Source organism: Cyanistes caeruleus, chromosome 6 (genome assembly GCF_971803275.1).
Source record: "Cyanistes caeruleus chromosome 6, bCyaCae1.hap1.1, whole genome shotgun sequence".
Classification (NCBI taxonomy): domain Eukaryota; kingdom Metazoa; phylum Chordata; class Aves; order Passeriformes; family Paridae; genus Cyanistes; species Cyanistes caeruleus.
In genome coordinates, this window is record NC_141706.1 from 32,655,214 (window position 1) to 32,678,391 (window position 23,178).

The window sequence follows — 23,178 nt, forward strand, 5'->3', positions numbered from 1 at the left end:
TACTCAAATATGAACTTTAATCATCATTGCCACTTGAATCCAATGTTTCATAAACTTTTATGAGTTGACATTCATATGCATCCCCAAAGATTTGTTAATATGTTTGGATTTGAACTACCCTGTGTGCAATGATAAATAATTACTTTCAAACAACCCATATTTCAATATACTATCATGACTTGTTTCATGCTGTCAGTCCCACTCCTTTTAAGATACCAGATATTTACCGCTGAACTCATCCATGTTTTCACTACAACACATTTTCAGATATTTGCTTATAAGGAAGGCAACTAAGCAACTCTGAACTCAGTCACACTTCATCCTCAGAAACACTTCTGGCAAGTGTGAAGTATGCAGCAGGGCAGCTACACACCTGGACAGAGTCCTCCGCTCTAAGGAAGCTGCTCTAGAAGCAGGCCACCAAACACCAGGATCACTACAGCAACAGGGGATGCTCACAAGGCAAAGCAAAGCGCATGCCCGCCCCAAGGCGAGACGTCCGCTGCTGCAGCCCCTCCAGGCCAGGCTGGCCCTGCTGCCCTCCATAGGCCGCTCACTCAGACAGAGCCGGAGCAACCCACATCGCCCCCGGCCGCCACAGCACTCCCCCAGCCCTCTGCTCTGTACAGCCCCGGTACTCACGGATCGCACCCCTCTCCAGGACAGAGGCCCGCATCCCATCCCCCTGTGGGATCCAGGAACCCGGCCAGCAGCGCCCCGGGACCGGCCGCGAGCACGGCGCCCGCACCGGGCCCACCCCGCAAGACAGCGCGCCGTTTGGCGGGGCCACAGCACAGGCCACCAATGGGCCGGCGGAACGGCGGCCGCGCTGCACGCTGGGAGGCACGCCTGCGTGCCCGCGGGGCCTGCCGGGAAATGCAGTCCCGGCGGCGGCGGGACGCCGGTGGACAGCCGACAGGTGAACGAACTTCATGGCGAGGGCACCGGCACTGGCCAGCTGGGGGCATTTACCAGCAATTAACGATAATAAAAGTTAATGTTGTTGTGTGTAAATGCAGCGCTTTAAACACGCGTAGTGCCACGTGTCAGCGCTCTACAAATCCGACGCCGCAGACAGCAGGTACCTCAGCAGCGAGACGCCGTGGACATCACGCTGGGCCGGACCGGCCAGGGCGGCTGGGATATCTGCTCCAGGGGCGATTCCTAAGGCAGAAGGGGAAGGACGCGGGCTATGCAGTATGCAGTAAGTCTTACTCCACTGGGATCTTTCACGAGGCCAAAATCTACAGGGGCTTGACGGGGGATGCTGAGAGAGAGGAAGGAAACCAAGACCCAGCTCTTGAGATCGCAGCAGTTTCACTGGAAGAGGGACTTTAGGAGCCATGTAAGCTGATGCAGGCCCTGATGCTGTGAAAGCTACCGGCTGTGCTTACAGTGCCTACAGCAGGTACGGGATATGTTAGCACCCTCAGGGAAGAATTTACCTACGCCCGAGAAGGAACATGCCTCTGGAAAGGCTGCGCAGTTCAGCTACAAAGGATGGGATCGCTGATTTCGAACAGTAGCTTTCCCTTTCTGCCCTCCTTCTCTCCGTTGGTGACAGTAGCCACTACTAACACTCATCGTCCTAGTAGAGAGTAGTAACTGTAGAAAAACCCCACTGATACAAAAAGGGCCACTTCTGTACTGCATTGTTTGCTGCCGCAGCTCCCGTCAGCACGGCCGGACCGCGGGCCACCACACGCGCAGCCCACGCCCGGCACTGCCACCCCGCCCACCCCACACGCCTGCACCGCCTGCTCCAAGGGGGACTGTGGTAGTTTAGATGGAGAGAAGCAGGCGCAGCAGCCCAAGTGTGCCGCCATGCTGGGTGTACACAGGCCGGCGTTCCCGCCCTCCGCCGTGTGAGGCGCCGGGCGCGGCTCCTTTCTGCCGCCACATTGGGAGGGTAGAAAGGCGGGGTGGGGCCGGGCTCGCTTCCGGGGGCGGCGGTGACGCGCGCGGGCCGGCGCTCGGCAGCGGGGACGGGCGGGACATGGGAGCTTAAAGGGGTGGCCCTGCCCGGCGTGAGGGAGCGGTGGTGGCAGTGCCGGTAGGTGTGCGACGGGTTGGGCTTTGGCAGCTTGCAGCGCCCCGGGTAGGGTGGCAGGCTCTCTCATCCGGTCCGGTTTCCTCCTCCGTGCCGCGTAGCTCTCTGTGCGGGGCAGGCTGTAGCTGCCGGGGGCCTCTGTGGGGCGAGGCGGGCCTGGCGCGGTCCGGCCGCGCTGGCCCAGCGGTTGCCGTCTTGTATCGGCTGCTCGGGGTAATGGGGCGGCCGGGGCGCCGGGCCCGGGTCCTCCCAGCCCCGCCTCAGCTGTGGGTGCGCCCGCCCCCGTGTGCGGGGAGGCCTCGTGGGCTCGCCCCTACCGGGGGCGGCAATGCTGTGTCCAGGTGGCTTTTGTTTTTGCTTGGCGAAAGCCCATGAATTGCGCTGTCAGTAGGGTCCAGGAGAAAACCCACCTCTTGTTGCTTTTTCTTAAACTTACGTGTTGCGTCCTGCTGCCTCTAGACTACGCTGTAAGATACTGTAGAGTTAATGTAGTAAATAACAAGCATCGAAGTGCTTTTCGTGCTTCTTTCACTTGCACGTCTCGATTCAATGCCCTTGGTCCTGCTGGGAATATATTGGTGAGTCAGCTTTATTTTTCGCTTTTTCTTCCTTTTTTTTTATCTTTCTGTTTCACTTAATGTGAAGTCAGCATATGACTTGACTCTCTAAACGACCTAAAGCAACTTCGGAAATTTCTTTATGTAACCTCTCTAACTGTTTGCCTTTTTTTTTTTTTTCCTGAAAAAGGACACTAGATGCTCACTGTTTAGAACTAAGGGTGTCTCTTTACTTCCCCTTCATAGACAAACGTGATTCTGTGCTGTAGAGGGAACAGCTATGTAGGAAGGTATTTAGTGACAAAGAAAAAGCCTCTTGTGATATCAATTGCTTGATCTAATTGAGCACTTTATTGCTTACTGGTGGTCTAGTAGCCAGTCTATATGCCTGACCTCTGCTCTGCAGTTTTTGAAGTAGGTTGTTATATAGCACAGTTTGCGTCTCTAGGAGAAATGGAATCTATTACTGTCAATAAGTGGATCAAAGTTTGGCTGTGAATTTGTATTGGCTAGTATCTGGTTCGAAGGAGGTTTCATGAGGCCTTTTCAGGGACGAAAGTGAGTTACTGAGATGAGTGTAGAACTGAACACACTGCACAGAGGAGGTGGCATTGCTAGCGCCTATTCTTTGTGCTATCGCCTCTGTGCAGTGTGTTCAGGAAGCTGATAAGAGAAAGCAGGAAGCATGCAGAGTAGTGTCTTGGTCGAGGGCCCGGGTCTCTTCCTCTAGGACCACATATGCTTTATTTATTTTATTAATTTCTTGTAGACATAATCGTCTGGAGGAGTACATTCTGGTGCTGATACCTTGTGCCACTCTGCATTAGCTGGGCTGAATTTCAGCTAACTAGCAATTAGGATAGCTGTTTCTGTTAAGGAAGGGTTTTTTAAAAAAACCAACTTTTCTGTGTTAGTGATATGAAGACTTTGAGAGAACAAAAAAACTCAATCACCAAACACAAAGCTGTCTAATAAACTGTCTAATTTTGACCTTTGCAAGCATGCACAGATCAAATTCTTACTTAACATTCACAAATGAAAGAATATTGTTTCATGAATTCTTCCATCTTTTGGAGAAGGAAACAGCTCCCTTTACAATAGAAGGAACTGAGAGCATCCACAATCACCTGAGGCTGTACCAATTCACCGACAGCTAAAAATACAGCTCGTGAGATACTGGCTTACAGTCAGTTGCTGCAACAGCTGAGTTGTATCACCAGCTAGTTCCTATCTTTGTGGTAAGAAAGCATAGGCTGTATTTCTCAATCATACTTTTAGATGTACTGGATAGGCTATTTCCTTCTTCCCCCCTGCAGTTTACAAGTTATCAGTGAAGGAGGAAGAGAAGTTTGTGATATTGATTAAAAGCATAACTTCACAGCAAAAGGGGTAGGTGCAAATTGAGGACCTTCAGGTGGTGAGTAACTAACTAGTTTATGATATGTAGTAAATGTAACAGATATATGACAAATTTCTGAAAGGCATTCAGCCCATCAGAGGTACAGAACTGCTGCTTGTCAGCCAGAGATGCAGGACAAAAGTCTTATTCAGGGTGGGTTTGTGAAAGTGCCAACAATCAAAACAGTATTGATCTGGTACCAGTAGACCTGCTGGCTTTAGAAAACTTGTCACTTTCATTAGCCTCTCCCTGTCCAGACGTGGACAGTGTAATTGGAGTTGAACAAGCACTTTATCAGGCCTTGTGGCACCCTGCAGTTAATTTAAATTCATGAAGATCAGTAAGAGTTTTGAGTACTTTGAACAGCACAGCCTTTATGTGCTGTGACTGCAATAAAGCAAGGAATTACGTTTTCTTTTTTCCTAGACACAATAAGCATTGGCATAACATAAGCTTCTCAGCTAAGTGCTGAAGAAAAGCATATTTAAATCATGTAACTTGCCTACTATAGTTTTAGTTACTGTGGATGGGTCTTATAAAACTCAGGAGATCACTGGTATTAAAAAAAACCTTGAAAATGCTGTGCAAAGTCACTGTTGTAATGGCTTTTGAAACTTGTGTACATTGGAAACTGAGTGTGTTGGTAAAAGAGCTGGCTTCCAGTTGGCAAGTAATTCTGAATGAAAATGGAAACACTTGCAAGAAAAACCATTAGTGGTGCAGTGGAATATTTTATGCCAATGAGAGAGAGACAACAAAAACAGATTTCATGTTAATTTTTTACGGTGTGCTCTGGGAAGGTGAGTGGCAGAGACAATTAGGTTGTTGCTGCCTGCATATAGCAATGCTTTTATCTCGAGAGTCTTTTCATTCAAATGCTTTATTACTTCCCACCAAAGTTTTTAATGTGCCTATTGTCAGGAAACCCAGCCAGTGAACTGCTGTTGGATGAAGAGGTACTTCCATAGCTTTCTGATCACAAGCAGATATTTAAACCTGGGGACACATAAATGCAGACAGGTCACCGTTGGTGTTCCTAACACTGAATTTGTTCTTCTCCCACTCTGAAAGTTCTGCTTTGGCAGGTGTTTGCTCAGTTCAGTAGCTGGGGTTGGGACAGAACTCAGTGCTTGGGACTGATCCACTTCAAATGTGGCAGTGTGAGCAGTGATTTTCCCAAGCAAAAATTTGCACTGTACTCTCAAGGGATCACCCTACTGCTAATAGAGACCTAGCCGTAGCTCACATCAGTCTGTGTCACCTTCCAACTTTTTCAAGTTACACAAAGAACTTGCTAAAATGCTTCAGCTGCTCTGTGAGTGTTGATTAACAAAATTAAGGTCTCTAAGGCAGTGATGCTTTGAATGGCCCATGATAAAATCAGCCCAAAAGTGCTTGTTGTGTCCCTCATTATTTTGCGATAACCTTTGCTTCGTCTTTTTCTCAGTTATCTCCAACCTAACAACTTCACATAGGAGAGTGAATTCAAAGGTTTTTAGGGTTTTTGGAGCCATGACCAAATGGATGGTGAGTGGAAAAAAGGCTGTGCAGACATAAGTTTGCTTCCTCTTGTTCAGGAGGTAAAAGCAACTTAAGCTTAATACATCCCCAATGCTCATCCTCTGGATTGGGCAGCAGTGTTTTAGTTATATGTATTATAGTGGTGAACTTTCAGGATTGCTTAGTGCAACATGAGTAGTCTTGTGAAGAGATCTAAAGCTTTATGTTGGAATTTCAAAGAACTTTTTCTGTCCTGCACAATCTTCCAAACAAAACATGGCAGTAAAAATCTTATTTCTTCTTCTTCTTATTAGATTCTTATTATTTGCTGGCCATGCATCTATTTCCTTGCTGCTCTGGTTTCTCAATGAATCTTCCTTTTTTATAAGGCAGTGATAGTTAAAGTAATGAGTGTGTTGTAGTCCTTTTCCTCGTAGGAAAGTTTAATGACCCTGGTTACCTTGAGAAAATACATATTTGTAGCAAGTTTAATTTTGCACACCCTGCAGGTATCAGACCTTCCTATGAAAGGGGCAGAAGGGGAGTTGTACTGAAATGTGTTTAACTGAGCAAATACTGCAGAAAACTGATAACAAAAAGTAAACAAAACTGACATCACATCCTTCCTTAAAGGAGTACTGCTTTGTATTTAGGCACATTAGCTTCTTGTTTAAAACTTGCCAGTCTAGAAAGAAAATTACGCAAAAATATCTTTGTGGGCTTTTGTCTTTTTTTGCTTTGGTTATTTTGTGGCTAGGATTTTTTAAATGGTTGGAGCAGGAAAGCAAAGAAAATAGACATTGAGCATCAATGTTAACATCTGCTAAGGCAAGCATTTAGTTTATCATAACAAATGTTATCATAGCCATATGAAGTTTTTTCTCTCTGTATACTTTATCTTTGGGTAATCTTAATGCCTCATGTGTAAAATAATTTTGTCATATACCATTAGCATAAGAGCTGGATACCTCAAAGGATGCTTTATAATTCCTAGGCAGAAAGATGGGGAAATGAGTATCTTTTCTTATGTATGTATACTGTCTTCTATTGGAACAGCTGAGTTATTTCAGTACAAATGGCCTCATCTGGGCTGTTAAAATTTCTTTTGAGATTTCTTGCGTGAAAGGTACCTGCTATGTTCAGCTATTCCAATTAGGCCTGCAACTATTGAGTGTGTATTTACGTCTTCAGAAACAGCCTATTTTGGAAATGTTTTGTTTGTTTTAAATTAGTGTTGTGTGATTTTTTTTTTTAATGTTTTAAACTGCTGTGTGGTGAGAAGTCTTTATTGCCTAGGGAATGTGTTTTTCTGTTCTGCCTTAAGGCCCTATTTGCCTCTGCAGAGCTACCATGTAGGTTGTGTCTGTATTTACAAAAGCAGTGCAGCAAACGAACAGGAATAAAGCTATGGGGTTTTTTTACTCTAATGCATTTGGCTTGGATATTCAACTTTAAACAGACATAATAATCAAACTAATTCAAAGAGCACGCTTTCTTATGCCTGTCTTAATAAGGAAATCTTAATCTGTCTTGTTTTATGTATCTAATGGCAATGTCTGAAAAGTGAAGGTGGATCAGCTTGCCAGGAAGTCTAGAGAAAGAAAGGTTCTGTCACTTTTCAATGACATAAGACCTCAAGAAATTATCAGAAAAGTTCAGCAAACCTATCTATGATGAAAGGTTGTCAGGACTTTTCTCTTAACCAAGTATTTTGCATGGTTTTACTTAGCTTACTCACACAGGTAATTTATCCTAGCAATTATATGAGCCATCACTTTAAATTATGGTTTTATCTCATAAGAGGCTAACCACTACTGGTGTCCAAATATGAGCATCAGAATATAAGCACATGCATACCTCAGCTTTGAAGAATCCTGGAAGTAACTTCTTTTCCTTCTGTGTCCTCTGTGTTAAAAGGGTTTTTCCTCCACATCTTGAAGCTGGATTTCTTCATTGTTAGGCAAATTTATAAACAGTTTCAAGTCCAAATGCTATTGATTTAGGGTAAAAGTGAGTGGAATGCTGTGCATTTCTATAGAATTTCTTGCTGGCTGACAGTGGAGCTATTTAGGAAGATATAAGCAAGCTAGGGGAGTACAAAGCCTGTCTGTCAGCTGTTGGAACTGGTTTGCTGATGACACAAAGCTGGGAGGAGTGGCTGATGCCCCAGAGGGCTGTGCAGCCCTTCAGAGGGACCTCAACAGGCTGGAGAGATGGGAAGGGAAGAACTGTCTGAAATCCAGCAAAGGCAAATGCAGGGTCCTGCACTGGGGAGGAACAACCCAGGCACCAGCACAGGCTGGGGGTGACCTGCTGGAGAACAGCTCTGCTGGGAGGGACCTGGGGGTTCTGGTGGATAGCAAGGTGTCCCTGAGCCAGCAGTGCCCTTGTGGCCAAGAAGGCCAGTGGTGTACTGGGTGCATCAGGAAGAGCATTGCCAGCAGGTGCAGGGAGGTGATCCTGCCCCTCTGCTCAGCCCTGGTGAGGCACAGCTGGAGTGCTGTGTCCAGTTCTGGGCTGCTCAGTACAGAGAGACAGGGAGTTCCTGGAGTGGGTCCAGCAAAGGTCTACAAAGACAATTAAGAGAGTGGAGCTTTCCTCTTATGAGGAAGGGCTGAGGAAGCTGGACTTTTTCAGCCTTGAAAAGAGACACTTGAGAGGGGGACCTCATCAATGTCTATCAGGGTCTGAGGGAGCTGTCAGAGGATGGAGCCAGGCTCTGCTCGGTAGTGCCAAGCAACAGGACAAGAGGCAATGGAGAGAAACAGGTGCACAGGAAGTTCCACCAGAATATGAGGAAAAGCTCCTTTACTGTGCAGGTGACTGAACACTGGAACAGGTTGCCCAGAGAGGTTGCTTAATCTAATTCAGTGAAAATGGGTACTTTCTTCCCTGTCCCATGTTTACTGGTCCTTAACTGTGCAAATCAGCTTGAAGGGAGTTCCCAAATTCAAAGCTGGGACTGCCTCAAATAAATCTTATGAAAGGAGCTTAAGTCTGTGAATGAAGAGATAATTCACTGATTATATACTGAAATTGGACTACTGAAAACAGTGTTATTTAGAGGCTTTATGTGGGAACATATATTTTTTGAATTTTTTTTTTATTTAAATGGTAACAAAAATTAAAAAACTTGCATTGACATCTACTTTAGAAAAATCTCCTGGAGCCATAGTCTCAGGCTATGCTAGGTGCTGAAGACCAAACCTGCTGGAATATTCTTTAAATCTTGAAGTACAGCTGTAAGGGATTTAAGTGTCTTGGTTTCAGTTCACCATCAGAATTATGCACACTTCCTGTGAAGAGCTGTGAGGTAACAGCTGGGCACATCTGCATAAATTTACCCTCCTAGGAGCAATTACTTATATATTTGAAAATACTGATCTTGTAGGGGAAAATGGATCAAATAAAGCAGGATGTTTGGAATTATATCCATGGATAATGTGAACTTAATTGCAAGCTACTCATGTGAAAGATCAAGGATTAGTTTAAAATTAAGGGGGAACATTTTTGGGGAAAAAATATCCTCTTCTCAGCTTATGTGCTATCTTACTAAATTCTTATATAGCCTGTGAGTTCTGTTTTTCCATTACTAGGAGTGGTGGCTTTATTACCATTCCTCCAACAAAAAAATTAAGATTCTTAGCTCTGAAAAACACATCTCTGTTAGGAACACTCTTATTTATGGGATTGCTTATTCATCTTCTATTTTAGGCAAAATATATATCTTCTGTTTATAGCAAAAGGTAAATCATGGTGTGTTGAGACTGCAGTTATGACCCTGTGTTTATTATGAGAAAGCTAGATCAGAAAACCTTTGCCACAGTTGCAGACATAGCAGTTGAAACCTTTGTGAACCCTTTTGAATTTGAGGAATTTCCTATACAAAAACAACCACCATTTCTGGAGTGTTACTTGGGATCATTTTAGGTGGTGTTTCGTCTGTGAGAACATTTCCCCCTTTTTCTTACTATTGAAATTCTGCATTGGAAATGGAAAGAACACTTTATACAAATAACTTAAATGTCTTAATGAACTTATTTCTAGATTGCTGGGCAAACCAATGTGTTTTTCCAGCACGGAGAAGCTTGTTATTTTAAGACCTTATTTCCTGGTTTCTAACTAACAATAGAATTTTTTCAAAAATGTTTAGGAAGCCAAATCTTGGAAAGAAAACTGCTTCATATCCTGATTGTTCCTGTATTTTTTAGCTCCTCAGGTCATATCAGCTGAATAATTATTTTAGTGTCTTCTAGTCCTAATAAGATGTTTTACTACACAGAATGAAATGTATAGGTCCTCATTCTTTGAACTATCTTCTAGTTTCAACTCAAAATACTGATGAAAGGATAATTCTGATGCTTACTTTGTGTCTGTCATTACAGGAGGAAGGTTCTCTTTAGCGTGGTTACTTACAAGTAGTATTTCCTCATCATGGATGAGCTATCACCTGAAGAAATTCAGCTGAGGGCCAACCAGGTCACTGATGAGGTAAATATTATAGGAAGACATCTGGGATTACAATACTCGTCTGACAAGATTAGAACTTTTAAAAAATAAAGACAGACCAGGATAATGGTTCTGCAAGGTTATAGCTGAATGTTTTAAATTTTCACTTTAGTTGGTGAATACTGGAGTGAAGACTACTCCTAAAAATGAGACTGGATTTTGAAGTCACTTATTTAATTGAGTATTGATCACCCAGTCCTGATTACTGATATTATGGAATTTGCTTACAGCATTGTTAATCATATTGATACTTCGTGGCTTTCTTATTTAACTAAAATTCATTTGAATATGTCATCTTTTATGACTTTCCAATGGGATAAGAAAAATAATAGCAAGGACGGAAAACCAAGAAAAACTAATGTGCTGCTACTATGAGCATGTATTAAATACAGACAAGGAAATGAACCTTTTGTATACTATTGCCTTACTACAATGAACTGGCAGAGGAGACTTTCAGACACTGATGTGTATGTAAGTAATTAATGCACTCATTTTAAAATTCTCTTTCTAGTCTTTGGAAAGCACAAGGAGGATTCTTGGCTTGGCCATTGAGGTAAGAAAAAGATTTTGAATTCTCTGGATTTATTGAGTGTAAAAAGCAGCATAAAAAGTTTACTGCCATTTTAAACAGTTTTTAGTCTTTCTCAAGACACACACTTCATCATTAGAAGTTGCTGCTTTAATTCAGTAATAGCATTAGAATGGCATAACCTTCATGATTTTTACATTGTATCAGGTTACCGAAGAATCTATATCCTTTTCACCTGTTTTAAGCCAGAGGATCTAATCTCCAAATGCTACAGATTACTTGTAAAAAGTCTTCTGATGGTCACTTACGTCTTTGGCTGCATAATTTACCTTTCATAACATCTTTCATCTGTCTTTTAGCTCACTTTGTCTATGAATAGTGTAAATGTTTTGCTGTGAGGACAGTGGGCTCAGTTGGGTGGGGTAGTGGAGTTCTACCGCTCTTGGTTCTAAACAAGTAATTCTGCATACATCTTCTTACAATCTGTTTATCAGTTTTAACTAGTAATGATACTCCTAAAGCCCTTTTACATAACTTGGAACAAATCTGTACTTTGGGTTTATCAACATGAAGTTGTATGAGGAATCTACTTCTCTGCACAGTTGCAGAAGATGTTACTGTTATCATTTGACTCATCATAGCCTGATGAATACTTCTCACACACGGATGTTTAAGTACATGTCACGAGCCAGCATAATGTCTCTTGGTAAGCTTGGTGGTTCATTCTATGCTGTCAGTTTACAGTAAAGCATGGATGCAACTTGCATGCTGGATCCAAGACTGAGCCAGCAAAGAACTCTGCTGTAGTACACTTCTCACTGCTGAATTCTTAGGAATGGTTTTACAGGCTTTGTTTTGCTTTCTTGCATTGTGACTCCCAGGACTAAAGGCCTTGTAAGCCCTTTCGAAGGATGTAGGGATGAATGAACCAAATACTGCTTCTCAAAATGAAGCACAACTATGTTTACTTTTCTAGCTAGATGTTGTCAGTTCAATCTGAGTATTACAATAAATTTTATCATCTTGTTGTAAGGTAAGAAAAATCTCACAATAATGCCTTAAAAACTTCACTAATTGAGGCACAATTCTTATCCTAACATAGTTCATAATTGGAGACTTCTAATAGCTTTACTATAGAAGCTGTTCCAAATCCAGTGTTTTATTTATAAACTTGTTTGGATTATCAAACTTGCTATCCAGACTTTCTGATCTTGCAATGCAATCTCATTTTGTGTATGCAACTAAATTTCTTTCTACAGTCCCAGGATGTTGGCATCAAAACTATTACCATGCTGGATGAGCAAGGAGGTAAGTTCTTCCCTAACACTAAAAATCAATATTATATTGTAATCAGTGTGAGAAAAGAATTATCATTAAAAGAGTTGTTGATGAAACTAAAGGCTTACTATTAAAGACTATTTAGGTGAAAATGTTATTTCCTAGTTGGTTATTCCTGTGTATTTGCTGTATTTAAAAGAGGTTTTGAAGTAGTTGAGAGGTAATGATAGTTACAATGTAATACAGCTCTGCTACAGAAGCTGCTTCTTTCCACCATTGCATGAATGTAACTATTTGCATTTATTCTAAAAGTAGCAACAAAAATGCTACTCTAAGGATAGGGAAGTTATTTGCAAAGTAGTAACCAAAACCTTTCACTGAATATCTTTCTTAAAAATTAAAAAAAAAATCCTAAAATACAGGAAAGGAAAAAGTAATTTGTCTTGGTATAAAGATAGAACCGAAGCTTGTTCCTGCTAGAAAGAAATGTTAATTTTCCCCACCTTCTCCCAGTCCATGTTTATTCAGGTTACTTGTTTCTCTTCTAGAACAACTAAATCGTATAGAAGAAGGCATGGACCAGATAAATAAGGACATGAGAGAAGCTGAGAAGACACTGACAGAGCTCAACAAATGTTGTGGGCTCTGTGTCTGTCCTTGTAACAGGTCAGTTATATTGGTACTTGGGCCTGGGGGTTCTAGAATATTCCCAATATTTACTGTACCAGGAGATATTAACTAATAAAAGAGCTAATTAAAAAATGCTAATTAAAAATGAATTGCTACCAAAGTTGATTGTCTTGATTTGTAGAGCTGCATCCTTTTAAAGTTGCATGAGACTAACTGAAGTTTACTTGTATCTAACCATACATTGTGCCCCTTTTAAGTATAGCTACTATATAACATCTTGCACAGTTGGGTCCTAATCTCTTCGAGGCTTCTATTTAGTAGAAGACTATCAATGTCCATGCAGATGAGACCAAATTGGACTGCAAATAGCTATATATATGTAAGTGCCTGTCTGTTAGAAATTTGATTCCAAAAATAATTTTTTCACAATAGTACTTTTGTACTAATTTAAAAGCAAGCCACCTTATGTTTTGGAGAAGCAAGTTAATATTGGTTCTCTAAGCATTTGAAAAATATTCATGCTTTAGGGAGGGTGAGAGTAGAACAACAGAGCAGACACTGGTGTTAAAGCTTTAATCTTTTCACTAGTGACTATATAAGTTCTTGCAGACCTGCTTCACATTACCTTTATAACATCAATGTTATGGCTGCCATATCTAAGTCAGTTCAGTAATCTAATCTTTAGTATGGTACTTGATTTGTACTTTTAAACAAGTAAACAGCCTGAACAATGTCAGAATTAATTTTGATGGTGTCCTAGCTTTACCTTTAAGCAGTAAAGTACCGAATTGTTTGTGTTAGTTGGGTGTGATTATAGCCCTTCCAAATGAAGGAGGCATAAATTGAGTATGGTGACTGAAATGAATAGTGTGTGCATTTGTTGGTTTTTGCTCTTTAGCATGAGCAAAATCAATTCTCATTCAATGGGGAAGTAGCAGAAATTTAGGTAAAAATGCCTTGTTGGAGCCGAGTCTTCTTAACCAACAGAATAGTACTTTAACGGTCATGTAGGATAGATATGAGTGTGAGTTCTAAGGCTGAAAGTCTTAGTGCTTTAGTCCCTTGAAAATGCAGATGTCCTGACCTCTGGATAGGTGAGCTTACTGCTTTATATTTGTTGGCTCAAGCTGGTGGACTTTGAGCAGTTTGGCACTCAGTCTTTGTTTTCTGTAGTTGATAGTCTTATTTCACTGAAGCTAAGCAGCTCATTGACGCTGAGCAAGCTCAGTATTTGTGAACTCTTGTGGCACTCCAAGTACACAAATAATGAGAACAGAAATAGTTGTGTACCAAACTGGACAGTAATGTACAGAAAAAAATGGGTAAGTAGAGGGCAGCAAAGAAGAAAGTGTGCGTGTCTTTCATGTATCTACTGTTACACCAACCCTTTTATCAATGTCAGATTTACTTTCCAACCAGTTACCTCCACAGCTTTTCATATTTTTCATAAAAACATGAAGCTAAATAAGCTAAATCAGGGCATTTGCTGAATTGTTTGGTTTTTTTTAAATTTGAGGCTTATTTATAAAAGCTTTGTGAAAGCACAAAATACTGGCAGTTCTGTTATACAATCGATGTACTAATAACAATTTACCTTTTTGTTGATCTTTACTATGCCTTCTTCTCCATTCTCTCCTAACACTGATGCTTGCTTTCTAAAAATGAAGACTAGGATAAGAAGCTGTATTCACTTAAACTGGTGAAAGTGGATTTTAGGACAAGGTCAGTGTTAGTAGTGCAGATGCATTTTTAACCAGCTGTCTGAAGTGATGTTTCTATTGCATTAGTGCTTGCATGTGCATGATGTCTGTCTGCATGCAGTTTGCCTTGTGACTGATGTTTCATAATACTGACACGAGTAGAAAATGTCCATTACTGCAGAGGGTATTATTAGCTGTGGAAATGGTGAACAACTGCTTGAGCCATTGCTGGCTTGACAGGTTGTGTAAATTGCTTTAGCTGTGCAGAAATGAAACTTGAGAAATGTGAATGTATAGTAATTTGTAAACAGCTCTTAAAGATAGGTGGTGAGAAGTTTTCTTCTTAACTGTGCTTACTTTGAACAATCATTCTTTTTCTGGCTGTCTACTTCACAGATGTAACTACTCTTCAGGTCACTTGTTTCTATTAATAAAGTCCTCACAGTTGCCTCTGGCACCTAAGATTTACTTCCCCATAACCAAATCATACAAAGATTTCTTCCAGTTATGGCTTTAGTATAAATGAGATGAAAATATAATTCTCAATCTAGTTGCAGTAAACTTAGAAATCTTTGGGCCTGTGTATGTGCAAGGAGCTAGAATTGACTAGTTTAGGTTTCTTCAGGATTTTGTTGGGTGCAATATTTCCATTATGAACTGAGAAATTATTCTATATTTCCCCCTTGATATATTCATTCTAGATTACTTCTTGCAGGATCTGACCAATGAGACATAATTTCCCATATTGAATACATAAACAGCAGTAGAATGAGAGGGAATACTTGTTCATTACAGCTAATTTCACAACTCTTCAAACATAATGTCCAGGTTAATGAAAGGCACCAAATCTCTAGAAATTGACTGCCTGTGATTTCAAAGTTAGGTGTACTGAGAGATGCTACAGATTTCCCTTCACAAGTGTCTAAAGACGCAGAAAAATGACAGTGTCTGGATTGTCTAGCTTAAATCTGGAAATTGCCACCAAACAAGGTGAACATGAGAAAATTCTCAAAATAACTTCTTTAGGATTCATGACAACAGACCCCGATTTAGAGAAGTTTATTTCATGAGGTTTTCTTCCCCTCTTGCTTTTGTGGCTCTGTGGTTCTTGAGACTGCTTTGTGTCAGTGTGCTTTCTTTATTTATTTTTTTCTCCTATGAATTACATGGAAAAATGTAATGGTAAGTTGGTTTATTGATTTAATGGAGTTAGTACAACTGAATTGCAGAATGAGCTACTTAAACAAGATTACTGTTAATTCATAATCAAAGTTAACATGAGAAACATTACCTTTTTCTGTTGCCAAGTAACTGTTAATGTTTGATAAAAAAACAGTAGCAATTAATGGTTTTCTTTCATAGTATAGGTATTTGAGGGAGTTTTTACATTCACCCTCATTTCTTCTTGAAAGATAACTAATATTGACTCTGGATTAATTCCTGTTAAAAGTACAACTCTATAGGGTAAGCTTTCCTGTGACTGTCATAAGTTTCTGTCCTCTGGTAAAGTATTGCTTTAAGCAAATTCCTGTTCTTCTATTAAAGTTTAAGACCAAAGTAATAACTGTGCTTAGAGTAACTCAGTTGTGTTTGTACTATCAAGATACAAGGACTTGTATTATATAGATAGACAAAGTTTTATGTGTACAGAATTTGATCTCTTTTGGGCACAAGACAAATGTTTCCAGAATTCTAGATTAATAGTGAATTTCAGTCAGAAAGCCATATTTCTAATGCAGTGGTTCAGATTTCTTATTTTTATGGAATAGGACAAAGAATTTTGAGGCCAGCAAAGCATACAGAGCAACCTGGGGAGATGGAACAGAAAACTCAGCAGATCATGTGATATCCATGCAACCAAGAAGTATAAATCGGCAGCAGCCTCAGACTTCTGGAGGACCAAGTGGTGGATATATTACAAGGTTTGCTTGTTCATATCTCTCAATCTCAAATGCACAAATCCTGTTACTAGTTGTCAGCTTCTTTCAGATGCATTTTAGGTCAAGTTGCTAAATAGAATTTCTTTTACTATTGTTTGGAGGAATTGTTACTTTTTGGAGAGGAGGTGGCACCTTCAGTATTGTAGTGCTCATCTCACACTGCTATTTTATTTTTTTTTCACCTAGTGGTGGTATTGTCAGTCTGTGAATGTGAGAATTATAAGGCTTAGTACTCAGTTATTGAGGGGACTGTTAAAATATATCAAGGCCTATGACTGTCATAAGGTGTATTTGAGAGAAACTCACAAACTCACGTCTTTAAGCTTCTGTTAACTTGTTAACTATTTTAATTTTTAAGGCTATTTTTGTAGTAGTGGCTAGCCTAGCACTTTTTTTGGTGGATGCTTGCTTGAAATACCGGGGGTTTTAAAAGGGGAGAAACATACCTTGGTTTTAATGCATAGAGCAACAAACAAGTTCTACTAGAGTAAATACGGGTAGGATAAAAGCAAGTTCTTGATTCTTGAAACATTGTCTTAATTATTTGAATAGGATAACCAATGATGCCAGGGAAGATGAAATGGATGAAAATCTTGCTCAAGTTGGAAACATTCTTGGGAATTTGAAAAACATGGCTTTGGATATGGGCAATGAGATTGATGCCCAGAACAAGCAAATAGACCGGATAAATGTAAAGGTAAGCATCAAAGGTATTCTCTGCTTTCAGTTCGGAGGCTGGAACTCAGAGGTTATTAGGAATGCACGCACTGTATTTGCAGCAAATTTGTGGTAAGGTTATGCCATCCTCTAGGCTGCAGTGATTTGAATAAGAATTGTACCTTAATATATATATAGGGGATATAGATTAAAATTCAAATGCTCGCATGTCAGGAAACCTAAATATAAAGCACAGATTACTACTTACTCTGAAAACTAATAAACTTCATGGGATCAAAAGTACAAACATTTACTGGAGGTATACCTGGGACATTGTTACTAATTTTTTTTTCTTGTGATGGGGAATAGGTATTTTTAACAATAGCAAGGCTCTTCTGAAATTCCTAAAAAGTCACTACAATGAATGTAAAGTAAAACACAAGTAATTCATTGCCCTAATTCTTGTGGATGAATTAATATTGGAGCTTGGTAGACTTTGGAATAATGAAGTTTGTAGGTGCACAGGGAAATGGTCAGCATATGAAGTTAGTCATAGTAACTTCCCTTTTTTCATATATAATTTTACTACTTAACTGTTAGCTTCTCCAAACAGATTCAGCATATATAATATGCTTTAGGGAGGTTTCTTTCCAAGGACAGCTTAGTGAGGATGCTAAGACTATTCTAGAAATTCCCATATTCTGAAATTAATAGAAGTTATTTTATAGATATCTTGGTTAAGAAAGAAAGGAAAATGTTTAATGACTAGCCTATATAAAAGATTTCAAACAGTAGAAGTGAACACCAATTACTGTGAAGTTATAGTATTAAGACAAAATGGGAATTTAGAAATCTCATTGAAATGTACAGTAGCGTTTAAAACAAGAGGAACAGAACCCCTCTAGTTTGACAAAAAATGGTGGTTGCATCTGTGTCAGCATCTCAATTTTGTCTAGTTATTAAGGGTTTGTGGTATTGATAAGGCAAATCAACATGATTATATGGAGGATGCCTTAACTGCCTGGTCAAATAAACTGCAAGTGGGAATTATTGTTTTTAGTAATAGTGTTTCTAGTAAATTCAAGCATTTGTTTTGGCCTGATGCTCTTTTGGTTTAGCGATTTGAATAAATCTTGCTGATCCAGTCTTCGTAATTATTAAAATATGGTGTATACAAGTTAGAATTGCTTTGCAGACAAGAATAAAAATGAAAGTGCCATTCCTGGACTTGACTGGCAACTTGTCTCAGGGTATTTAAATTAATCTTTTTATGCTGATAACTTCCTAAATCTAGTGAACAGTATGGAAACCAAACCATATGTTGTCTGTAAATCTCCAAACAACAGTATAATGTGAAGAAACAAAGAGCAGTATTAAGTTTAACTTCAGAATAGAGTTGATACTTATATTTTTTTTTTTTTTTTTTAATTCTGATTCACCTGGGAAATAGGCTTGACTGGGTGACTTTTGGTAGTATTACACAGGACTCCTAGTCTGAATAAACCCATAATGAAGCTTACATTCCTGGATTTTTCTTAGAAGATTAAGTAGGTTAGCATTTCCAAAGTGTTGTTAACAGAATAGAGTCCCCGTTTCTGTAGTAGGTTTTTTTCCCTCCCTTGTCCGTCCCTTGCCCTTGACTTGAAAGGCAGGAAGGAGGGAACAGGAGGGAAGGACTTGAACTGCAGGTGTGCTCTGCCCAGCCCATTGCAAGACAAAGGTGTGAAATGGCTAATACTTGGCACAGGTTGAGCTTCTTAGGACTTCCACTCCAGCTGAGAGCAGAGGCCGATTTTGTGCTTATTACACTTCGTGCACATTCCCCAGAACACACTGTGTAATTGGGGCATGACTTACAAACTCCTTATCATACCTTTCAGTAAAACTATATTTTGACACTTGTTCAACCTAGATACTGTGACCTGACTTTCAATGCTTTATTTTAGTAAACCAAACAATAATAAAATTTAAAGCTCATTCTGATAAATAGCATATTGTTACAGCACTAGGACATTGGAGGGGAAGTGAATGAAAACTATGGATTTGCACTAAGCAAAATAAATCTAACTTCATGCCCATAGGCCCAGTTTTGACTATTACTTACAGTCCAGAGCAACCTTGTTGCTCTGCAGAGGTCCTTAAGATGTCTAAACACTGGTAAAGAATTTTTATTCCTTCGTGTTGTTAACATGCTTCCGGACCAGCTGAGGCAAGCTGCTGTGTTTTGGAAGTCAGCTGAAGAGAAAAACTATTTTCTCTTGGTTTGTTTCTACCAAAATTAACATCATTTGTTGTCTAGGGGAAAAAAAAAACCAACTACTTCTAGCATATAGAAGTTGCTCCCCTACTCTTTACCACTGATGATACCTTGTAATTCAGAAGTTCACGTCAGTTTGAATTTTTAAATTGTTTTGCATCAAGTCTTCAAATGACCTATGAATTTCTCTCTTTCAGGCTGATACAAACAGGGAACGCATTGAGCAAGCGAACATCAGAGCCAAGAAACTAATTGAAAATTAAAGCCTGCTGTCATTGTTCAATGACAGCCTCTCCAGCTGCAAGCCACCATATTCATGGATCTGTGAAACTTCTATTCTGAAATCAGAGGGGCTGGGAAAAATGAAGCAGTACCCCTTCTGTAGGGATTAGTTTTCTTTTATTGCTTCATGTAAACGTGGCCTTGACTCCAAGAAAGCAGCCAACTTCCTTTTACTCATCTGCCTTCACTTTCTTTAAACTGCTCAGGGCTAAAAGCGTTAGGGCTTTGAGAATCTTCCTGCATGTTTTATTCCTCTTCCCAGTTTCTTTGTATTATTTTTTTTTGAAATGTTATTTTCCTGCACCGAAAATTCAGTCCTTTATTTAAGTTGAACAAGCAGGGTAACCTGAATTCACAGTTGTGGAAAGTTGGAGGGGGCACTTTGCACTGTTTGAAATACCTCATAAGTTGAGTGTCTTCACTAAAATAGGGACTACGTGAACATTGTCTGATTTGTATCTCTAGCATCTAACCATAGTTTTACAATCCAAACCACGACTGGTTTGGAGTTGAATTTAAGGATCACAGAATTGAAGAGGCCCATTACTTACCACTTGTGGGTTGAGGGCTTTAAAACACTTCCTAACCACACAAACTTTAAGGTAATGGTAACCAGAGGGATATACAGGTTTCCATTTCTTTACTGTAGATTGACATCGGTTTGGAGTCCATGACTAATCATGCTGCATTTTTCTGATAATATTTGTTGTGTATATCTGATCTAAACCCCATGCACACACATAGGAGAAGATAAAGCTGTCTCCCCAAGGTATTTATTTGATGGAAAATTTTACACCCCTTATCTAAAAGTTAACTTTGAAGTGTTTGAATGATGCATCTGACCTGGAAGAAACTGAGTAGAAAAGCATGCAATTTTCTTGCATCCCTTATCTTTCTCTCTTTTGGCCAGTTTTCACTGGAGTTCAGTTTATGCCTTTCTCCAGTGCAAAATAATGATTGAGATCTGGTGCGGAGTTTGCTCTCAGCAGTGACTTTGGGGGTGCTTCTTAAACCTACCAAAACTAGAGAAGCTTATTGTAAAACTTCTTTGTCACAAGTCTGGAGGAAGAAGTAGCTATTTATGAGCTGTATGCTAGTTCAAAATAAACTAGTTCTAAATAGATTCCTGACTGGTTTATTATTGCAGACTTTGGGACTGGCAATTAGAAATATTACGTATCCAAGTTGCTTGCAAATAAAATGTTTTTCCTCTGTTGCAGAATAGAGGAGTTTCTGACCAGGTGAGGTAAAGCACTCTCCTGAGAAGAAAAATAGTTTAGTTTTACTGCAATATAAAAAGATTTTCTTAAAATCTTGATAGTAATTAAGTTGCAAGTGACTTAGATTATTTTAACTCCACCCAGCAATATATTATGCCTTTTTTAAAGTTGAAAATGGTGGTTTGGAATAACCTTTGATACTCAGTGTTTGGATGGCAAAAATCTTCAAATCAAACTGATTGGATGAATAATTAAAACTAATAGCATTATGGGGTGCTTTTTTGAAAGACAAGTCCACAACTACCCTGTAGCCACTAATATTGAATCCCAGAGTCAGAGATGACACTAATCCACCAAAATGCAAGACAGTGTTTAAGCATTCTGTTTTCTTTTTAGTAAAACTACAGTCAGTGTTACCAGTATCTTTTCAGTTGGCTGCCAAGACAACTTGCTAGTTAAAGCAAAAAGAACCAAAACCAACAACCACACGCACAAAAAAAAAAAATCATACACAAATCCCACCAAACTAAAACCCAACCAAACAAAAACCCCCAAACAACTGACCAAAGGATGGGGCAGCTGCATGTAAAAATAGGCCAGTGGCAGTTTGCCTTATGTGAATAAGGTAAAATCATTTTTAGGGGACTAGATACTTGAGTAGTGTGGGTTGGCTCCTCTCTAGCTTCTGGTTATTGTTGGCATGCTAATGAATTAAAAAAGTTCACTAGCTACCCAATCAGTAAATGAAGATTTTGTGCCTAAAAATGCAAGTAGCCAAGAAGTACTTTTAAGAATTTCTTAATGGCATAGTAAACTTTTGAGAAGCCACCTGCATAGGGATTTCATATGCCCTTTTTTCCTTCTTAAAAACTTCAAATTACTTTAAGGAATATTTGCTGCTAGTTGTGAAAGCAAAGTATATGTTATTTAATTATGATTGTCTCCCGGAACAGAAGACTGAAGTGGTTACCTTATTCTGCTTACACAGTACAAGCCTGCTCTGTACCATTTGGACATTCCAAACATTGGAATGTTTTTCTCCCTTGCCATTGCAAGTCCTTGTTCTTGACTTGCCTGAGCTCTCACAATAAATGAGCATGTTGGCTGATAAAATGCTGTGATTGGTGTATCAAAATTGTAATACTGTAATGAATACCACACAAGGATACAAGTTATGAGACTCAAGTACTATCAGAGTACCAATACTACTTTCTGATGCAGCAAGAGCCAAATCTGTGAGGGAGTTGGTGCCTTTGTTAGTCATAAACAGTTTGCTTCTTGGATGTCTTACTGTTGTGTATAGAATAGATGCTTAATTTCCATATCTATCGTATGAAATTGACACTTGTACATCTTTGTATGTCTGAATGCTATTGAGAATGAAGGTTTACAGTTTCTGCTTTTGATTGTTAAACTATATATTGTGCACAAAAATACATACTTTTATAACTGAATGTGTTTTAAAACTATTTTCTCCTAGAAATGTCTTTGTTTAGTTTCCTGTTGTTGAAAACCTTGGCAGAACTAGTTGCTACTATTCAACTAGGAAGTTCCGTGTCTATTTTTATTTCACAGAAATCCCACTGCTAAGAAAAGAATGGGTGTGGTTGGGAGGAGAGGAATATTGTGGTCTTTAACACTTTAGTTTTGATCCTCACATAATCAACATCTCTTAAATTCACAGTGAACCGTGTCCATCTCTTCTTTGAAAGATCATGATGTACATGGGAGTATACTTCAGGATGATAAAGGAACAAAGTAAAATAATTTAAAACTTTCTAGTTAAGTAGTGGTAACAGATGACTAGCAAATAACTAGTCCAGTAGATGAAATGTAGTGATTTAACCTACTGCCACTACAATTTCATTTGTGAGGCATTTTAAATTGTATTTTCTCTCATACCAGAGCCTCAGATTCCCAGAACACTCTTTAACAGGGAGGAGGAGGTACGGGGAGAAAGAGAGACTTTTGTCGACTTGCCACAGTTCTAAGCTGCAGTAGAGACTAACATCCCTGGGAAGAGCTTGGAAGAAGTACTTCTACTATACTATCTAATATCTACCAGGAACTAGGGACACCCTGGTTCTGTAACTGTTATGAGGAGGCAGTACATGTCACATGGGTACACTTAAAGGACAATAATTGGTAAATTCTAGCTAGTCTGCTCCTTGATGAAAGACAGCTTTTTAGCACAGCAGTAACTGTACTATGAACTGCAGCACATGCTGCTTGTACAGCTACTTGTAGAAAACACCTCTGTGAAGGCAATAGGGTAAAACAACTCCCTGTTCACAATGACTTGCAGCTGCTAATTCACTTTGCTGCATTTGAAGCAATGCAGTGTCTAAATGTTGGTGGAATAGATGGATTAAATGTGTGTCTTCCTGAAATGGAAAACTGGACAGCGAGTGATACAGGTCTGAAACAAAATACACAAATGGTTTCTATTGTTAACTAGGGTAATGCTCTACCTCAGTAACTCCAAAATTAAAAAGCTGCAAGTAATTATGCACAGAAATCAAACTGGTTTATAGCTTCACTTTTTGCAGGGTGGGGGTGATGAGAAGGGAAACAGGGAGTCCCAATATAAAATTACTGATAGGTTATGTAGAGTGCTGAAATGTCTAGAACAGCATTCCACTATGTGACTTATTCACAGCTCATTGCTGT

The 23,178-nt window shown here is 39.7% G+C and overlaps 2 protein-coding genes across 10 annotated transcripts in view; one reads left to right on the plus strand and one right to left on the minus strand.

Annotated features, from left to right (window-relative positions):
• The window catches only part of ZNF106 (zinc finger protein 106), a 40,449-nt gene extending 39,539 nt beyond the window's left edge, over window positions 1-910 (minus strand). For all 4 annotated transcript variants that reach the window (XR_015287648.1, XR_015287647.1, XM_086891770.1 and 1 more), the window contains exon 1: window positions 643-910. The gene's annotated coding sequence lies outside the window, so the exon portion shown is untranslated. The remainder of the gene's footprint in view (window positions 1-642) is intronic.
• On the plus strand, window positions 854-21,962 carry SNAP23 (synaptosome associated protein 23). Of its 6 annotated transcripts, none has more exons than XM_086891821.1 (9): window positions 862-919; window positions 1,020-1,204; window positions 9,892-9,997; window positions 10,527-10,568; window positions 11,804-11,852; window positions 12,371-12,488; window positions 15,922-16,074; window positions 16,645-16,789; window positions 19,204-21,962. In XM_086891821.1, the coding sequence occupies exons 3-9, from the start codon at window positions 9,941-9,943 to the stop codon at window positions 19,267-19,269; spliced, it is 630 nt and encodes a 209-aa protein (XP_086747947.1). In that variant the 5' UTR covers window positions 862-919; window positions 1,020-1,204; window positions 9,892-9,940; the 3' UTR covers window positions 19,270-21,962. The 6 variants fall into 6 exon arrangements, with proteins under 6 accessions (XP_086747946.1, XP_086747947.1, XP_086747948.1 ...); XM_086891822.1 differs by adding an exon at window positions 1,251-1,408 and having other exon boundaries at window positions 904-1,081; XM_086891820.1 differs by having other exon boundaries at window positions 854-1,204.
• Window positions 21,963-23,178: the final 1,216 nt, after the last annotated feature.

What these genes read in the sequence shown, in the direction of transcription:
- SNAP23 (XM_086891820.1), top strand. Translation starts at nt 9,941, where the DNA reads ATGGATGAGCTATCACCTGAAGAAATTCAGCTGAGGGCCAACCAGGTC. An exon ending in CCAACCAGGTCACTGATGAG is followed by an intron (nt 9,998 to 10,526) that starts GTAAATATTATA and finishes TTCTCTTTCTAG; the next exon opens with TCTTTGGAAAGCACAAGGAG. An exon ending in TTCTTGGCTTGGCCATTGAG is followed by an intron (nt 10,569 to 11,803) that starts GTAAGAAAAAGA and finishes TTCTTTCTACAG; the next exon opens with TCCCAGGATGTTGGCATCAA.